Source organism: Molossus molossus, unplaced genomic scaffold (genome assembly GCF_014108415.1).
Source record: "Molossus molossus isolate mMolMol1 unplaced genomic scaffold, mMolMol1.p scaffold_m16_p_19, whole genome shotgun sequence".
Taxonomy (NCBI): domain Eukaryota; kingdom Metazoa; phylum Chordata; class Mammalia; order Chiroptera; family Molossidae; genus Molossus; species Molossus molossus.
The window spans coordinates 53,032,544-53,038,581 of record NW_023425354.1 but is presented as its reverse complement, the minus strand read 5'-3'; the positions used below and the strand labels follow the sequence as shown (position 1 = coordinate 53,038,581).

Below are 6,038 nucleotides of genomic sequence, written 5' to 3'. Positions count from 1 at the left end.
GGTGGGAGCCAGAGGGCACCATTCGGCGGGGAGGCACACGGGAGCAGGTGGGTGTGAAGCTGGGCCTTGGCGAGGGCCCCGGGCAAGGACTGGCGTTCGCCGTCTCCCTGACGGTGCCTAGCAGAGCCGTGCACGGGAGCTGCCGAGGGGACGAAGGCAGGACGGCTGGGATTCAGGACCAGCTGACTTGAAAGAAGTCAGTGCAGGAGGGCACACCTGGCCTGCTCCAGCCACACTATCCCTCTGCACACCAGAGCTGGGCCGTGGCCCCGAACACGGGCGTGGATGTCAAGTCTGAGTGTCCAAGGCTCAAGGAACAGTGTCTCCAAAGAAAGACCCAGAACAATAAAGATTCTGTTCGGAATCCGGGTGTTCTGTGTCGTCCTGGCGCTGCCTCTGAGCAGGAGTCTCTCTGTGCAGTGTTGCCTGCTGCCAGGTACCCAGGTGTGTCCTGGAAGCCAGCTCTGATGGTGGCGAGGACCTTGGAGCCTGTCCCCAGGGAGTCGCTCTGTGGCCTGGTTTTCTGAAGGTCAGCTGTGCTGGCTGACACCCTGGTTTCCCGCACTGGGCCAGCCGGCTGGGCCTGGGCAGTAGCTCTGGAAAATGCAGGCTTCCTGTTCCAGGGAGCGACAGGAACAGGCGACGGGCCGTCCTTGGCGCAGTGAGGACAGAATCGCTCGTCGCCCGTCAGTGTTGAGAACTAGCGTGTCAGGCTGGCTCCTTAGGAGACTGAACAACACAGGCTCGTGCTTTAAAACTGGGGATATTTTTAAAGATAAACCTAGTCTTCATTTGTATATCCTCCCTACCGAGGAAAATGTAGAAACACTTTACAACTCGGGTGATGGGAGAGACGCAGGCCGAGGGCTTCCTCCGGGGGCAGCACCTGACAATGAGTCCCATTACCCTCACGTTTCTTAATGTAAACAAGAGGCCATGCTCAGGGGTAATAAATCTATTTTAATAAGGTTACTTTTGACAACTATTTGTACATGTGTTTAAAGGTACTCTCAGCCCCTGGGCTCCATTGCAAATTGGGTACTGAACCGTCCTCGCCAGGAAGTGAGCAAAGCCTTTAGCATCGAGTGTCAGCCCCAGGCGGGGAGCTACTTCACGCTGTGGGAACAGTAACGCACGCACATTTCTCATTGTGCACCTGTACACTGGCTTAGATCGAAGGGCTCAAATTAAACAAATATAGAGAAATTTCATATATACAAATATATCATGTATAGGTATATCACATCTATTTTAAAAGGGTAAATTTGTAAAGTTTGACTCCGCATGCATGACCCGAATGCTTCTCCGTCCCGAAGTGTGACCGGCTCCCAGGGCTCCGCTGGCCTCCGGAGAGTGGGCGGGGCGAGTGGGCGCTGTGGGCGCAGCAGGGCCCCTGGCGCTGGCCGGTGTCTCCAAGGGCCAGTCTCCCTTCTGCTACTTGCTTTGGGTGACAGTTATTGCTATTCACCTGTGCCCCAGAGGGGCCGGCTCCTGGACACCACGCACCTGTGAGACAGCGCCTCCGCCCGGAGGGTAGGGTTACTGCCAGGCTACCGGGGTGGGGTGGGGTGGGGTGGGGAGGGATCTTTAGAACCTCTAGACCTCTCCAACATCACTTTAAATTCAGAGTATGAAACAATAAGGTAGAAATGGGAGTGTTCACTCCCACAGTGTGGAAAAATAAAACTTAGGAAGTGAACAGATTTGTGTTAAGCCATTTACTTCAGAGCCCAAGGGTTCAGGGCAGCCTCCCCTGTGCACCAGGCCAGTGTCCCCGAACTCCGAACTCCCGCTCTGGCACCTGCACGCAAAGGGCCCGCTGCCCCGGCCCTTCCGGGGCCACTCGGCTGACGCTGGGAGGACTTGATTTCACTACCAGCACAGGCGGCAGCCCCAGGTCTCACCCAACGACTCGACCCTCCTCCACACCCCACCCTGCAGAGCACACTCCCGACAGGAAGCCCTTGGGTGGAGAGGGCTGCGCTTGGCATGGAGGCTGAAAGTGGGTCAAATAGGCACAAAGTCAAAAGGCAAATATCAAACAAAAGGCCAAAGTCACCACCCGAGGGGAACGAACAAAATCTGCACCACCGACGTCTGCCGCTCCGGCCGGAGGGGACAGTTCTCTGCAGAAGTCCAGCCTGCGTTGGCAGTTAGAGCAGAGCCCGCGGAGCACACCGGGCAGGCCCAGGGCGCTCTGCGCGGTGTTCCTGGGCCCGCGTACGTACACGCGTGTCAAAGGGCGGTGCTCTCAGACTCCTCCTCCGAGTCCCTCTTCCCCGTCTCCGAGCGGCGCCGCACCTGCTCCAGGGGGCTCAGGCGGAGCGTCGACCCAAGCTCTACGTGGATGGAGGGGACTTCGAAGTGGGCGAGATCTGGAAGTTGGCAGAGAGAGAGGTGACTGAAAAGGGGCTCAGCTAAGGAGACGCGATGGCGAGCAGCTAGTCAGCGTTAGGAAGCGGCAGCGGATCGGCCACTGGGGGCCCAGTCGGTTTGGGGGCTGGGGGAAGCGTTACATTGCAGCTTCGAGTCTGGGTTGGGCCCCTTGCTTCTACCAAGCCAGCCTGTGGGACCAGCGTCCGGATCCGGCTGGGGCGGCTCAAGGGCAGTTAGGACAGCATCTGGTGCCTGCCGCACTCTGCCTCTGGGCCGTCCCAGCCACAGCGTCCAGGGATTTCGGGGTTGCACTGTTTTCTAAAGCCTGCAGGCACGGGGTACCAGGCAGTGGGAAAACCCTGAGATTCACGGCGTCCTCTAAGGCTGTAAGCAGTACCCTTCGGTTGGCTGAAGGGGCCAGGAGGGGTTCCCTCAGGAGCCAGGCAGGAGTTGCAGTGAACAGTTTTTTCCCCAACTGTAGGAAAACCCCATCTCTCAGCCCTCAGGAAGCTGCTCACTTAGGGGTACAGCCTCCTTGGGGGCACTAAAAGGTCATCGTTCCTGGGGGATGATCAGGAAAATGGACCTGAGATGAAGGGCTCGGTGTCTGTGGGTCGGGCACCCTGAGCTGGCAGAGGTGAGTCCTGTGATGCAGCAGCTCCGCAGAGCGGGCGCGTGTACGAGGCCCCGGAGCGGTGCATGCAAGGCCCCGGAGCGGTGCGTGCGAGGTCCTGGAGACATGGGTACGAGGCCCCGGAGCTGTGCTGCAGGGGCGGGTAGCCTCTTGCTCCGGGGGCTGCAGAAGGCTCACGGGAGCCCAGAGCCAGGACCCTGGGCCCTCTGTCCTCAGCCGTGCGACCCTGTTCCCGGCCTGCTCAGCTTTGCCTCCACTTAGCCTGGCCGGCTACCTGGGCCTGGAGCAGCCCTCCAGGGCACTGAAGAAGCGAACCTAGGAGGGGAGCAGCCTGGGCCAGAACTGGGAGGTGGGATTTTTATTGGTTTCTTAGTTTTTGTTTTTCGTAAAATAAACATTCAGCCCAAAGAATGCCATACCAAGTAGACAGACAGACATTTGGACAGGGTCCTAAAAGACACTATACAAACACATAAGTTCTCAAACAAAGGACTTCCTCTCTCAGTGCAACCCCTGGTTCTCAAAATGTCATTCCAGCCTGTCTTCACTGGGCTGGAGCAGAGAGGGTCTGCGGCTCAGCTCAGCCAGTGCTCCTGCTCCTCCTGCTCCAGAGGATGGTCAGGCCTCGGTGCTGCCTGTGTCCCGCCCTCACTGCTGGGCCATCCCTGGGTGCCCCATGGGGGCTACTGCGGGCCTGGGGCCCACCCCACCTCCAGGCTGCATTCTCTGTTGGGTAAGACACAGGCCCTCTGACTTGGAGTCCAAATCCCATCCCTGTCACTAGACGGAGTATAACCTTGGACAAGTTCTCACCTTCCCTGTGCCCAGGGGTCCTGAGGCAGAGCATGGGAAGAAGGCCCAGCCCAGAACAGGTCAGAGTGGAGCTGCTTGGCTGTGACCCTGGTTGTCCCCGCAGGGAGCCCTGACGGGAAGAAGCCGCACTGACCTGGGGGAGTGGGGCGCGTGTGTTAGACCTGTCTGCACGGGCCCATCCCTGCAGCTCTCGGGACAGCCACCGAGGGCCCTCCTCTGATTTGCTCAGGCAACCCCTTCTTACTGAGGCACAAACACCTCGTTGGTTTCTTCGCCGCTTTCGTGTTCTTGCCTCGGTTTTACTTTTGAGCATCTGCTCTTTACAGGAGACCAGGCAGACACTGGCTTACTGTTCCCGAAATATTTACCGAGTTGGGAAAGTGAGTGCAGTGTGCACTCTAACACTAGGGCTGCTTGGGATTCGCCAGCGGTCAGCCTGGAGGAAGGCGGCTGGGCTCCCTGTCTGAGAACAGAGATCCCCTAATGCACCGTCACACGAGACGGGCTGCAGCCTGCAGGGGGGAGGCTGCACCCACCCCTGGGCAGCCTTTGGTCGAACATGTCCCTAAGCCAGGGTGCAGGTGAGCCACTGTCCCGGGACCCTGGGCACAGCCACCTTCACCAATGACAAAGGTACGTCACGTGAAGAACAGGCCTGTTATCCCTTCCATTCTAAACCCCAGGGAGGGGGAGGGGCGTTAGACTAGGGGGCTGGTAACAGGCGGGGAGCAGAAGAGCTCAGCCTCTTTGCCTGGCTTTCTCCCCCAGCTCCTAAGAGCAAGAAAAAAAGACGAAAAAAAAAAAAAAAAAAAAAAAACCTGCCAGTGATCCCAGAAAGCTAGAGGAGCTCAGGGCCTGCAGCGCCCGCTGAGCCGGGCGGCGGGAAGCGGCCATGCAGGCGGCAGCCACATGCAGGGTGCGAAGCAGAGGCCGTGGCCGACTCGGGCGGGGCCGGGGCGAGGCTGGGGCCGCTTACCCTGAACATCCCCTCACACGTATCCGACACTGCGGCACTCATGTCACACAGCTGCAAGGACACAACGACAGGGTCGGAGGGAGGAAGAAACACGACAGAACAAGAACGCGACAGTAACCATGCCGAGTGCACGGCCCGGTGGCCGCACCAGGTCGTTCCTGCGGCTGCTGCGGCTCCGAGGCCTGGACGTGCCAGGACAGGACAGTCTGCTGCCAGAGAACATGGACACAGGACAGGGCCGGGCGTCACGCCCTCTACAGGGCAGCCGCTGGGAAGCTGGTGCCGTGGGGAGGGGTCCTTACAGTTCTGCCCTGGCTGTGGGGGCACCGCCTGTCTCTCAGCATTTTCTGTGGCCGACATTTGCCCCCAAATTTCTCCTCGTTCTGTTATCTCAGTTTCTCCTCAGTGAGAGCCGTAGTTCATTCTGTTGCTTCCCAAATCAACACTACCTGTGTCCCCTCCTTGGGGTAACTGCAGCAGTTGGCAGTCCCCTAGACTCCTCGGGTGACCACAAGCTCTGGAGTGTGGCCACGGGCCCCGAGGGCAGTGGGCCTCTGCTCCTCCCACTGGGGCTCACCGAAGACACACATATACCACGAACCACTGGTGGGGAATGGTACTCGGTGCTCTCTATCGTCTGTCAAGAATTTCCTTAATTTATAAGCCTCTGGGAAGAGGACAGCAGTTGTACCTTCAGCATTAATCATATCCCCAAACAAGCAACCAGACGGCTGCTCCCCGCACTGTTTAAACCTCCTGACCCATCACACACCCAGCCCTCCATTGGATTAGACTTCCCACTGGCAGCACAGAGCTGCACCCTCTGGCTCCCCCTGCTGTCCAGTCAAGGGAAGGCCACCACTTCTGCAGCAGGATGTGAGGATGATGCTGTGCACCCCCCTGCGTGGCCCTGGGCTGTGTGCACATCTGTGTGGTGTGTGTGATGTGTAGTGTGTGTGTGTTGGGGGGTTTCCATCTGCAGTTGCCTTGCCTTCTGCTACAGCATGTGCTCAGCCCTTCTGCCTATGAAGCGGGGCCTGTCTCTGGTCTGAGACTCCGCTGACATGTGACCTGCTTCCCCCGCGTGACCTGCTTCCCCCACAGGTGACCTGCTTCCCTGCCAGAGGAAAATGCTGGGCAGATTTCAGTGGTTGCCACAAATATGCCGACTTCTAATCCCATGCTCAAGGTCTGGACAGATCTTTCAAAATGTCCTCTTCTTGCCCAGCTGGTGTGGCT

General features: G+C 58.7%; 1 protein-coding gene across 1 annotated transcript in view; it reads right to left on the bottom strand.

The window, feature by feature from the left end:
• Positions 1 to 1,608: 1,608 nt before the first annotated feature.
• Positions 1,609 to 6,038, bottom strand: part of ARHGAP44 (Rho GTPase activating protein 44) — a 171,818-nt gene continuing 167,388 nt past the window's right edge. Inside the window, exons 20-21 of the mRNA XM_036269133.1 lie at positions 4,800 to 4,850; positions 1,609 to 2,375 (exon numbers count right to left, since the gene is read on the bottom strand). Of these exons, the coding sequence (XP_036125026.1) occupies positions 4,843 to 4,850 (8 nt within the window). The 3' untranslated portion in view covers positions 1,609 to 2,375; positions 4,800 to 4,842. The remainder of the gene's footprint in view (positions 2,376 to 4,799; positions 4,851 to 6,038) is intronic.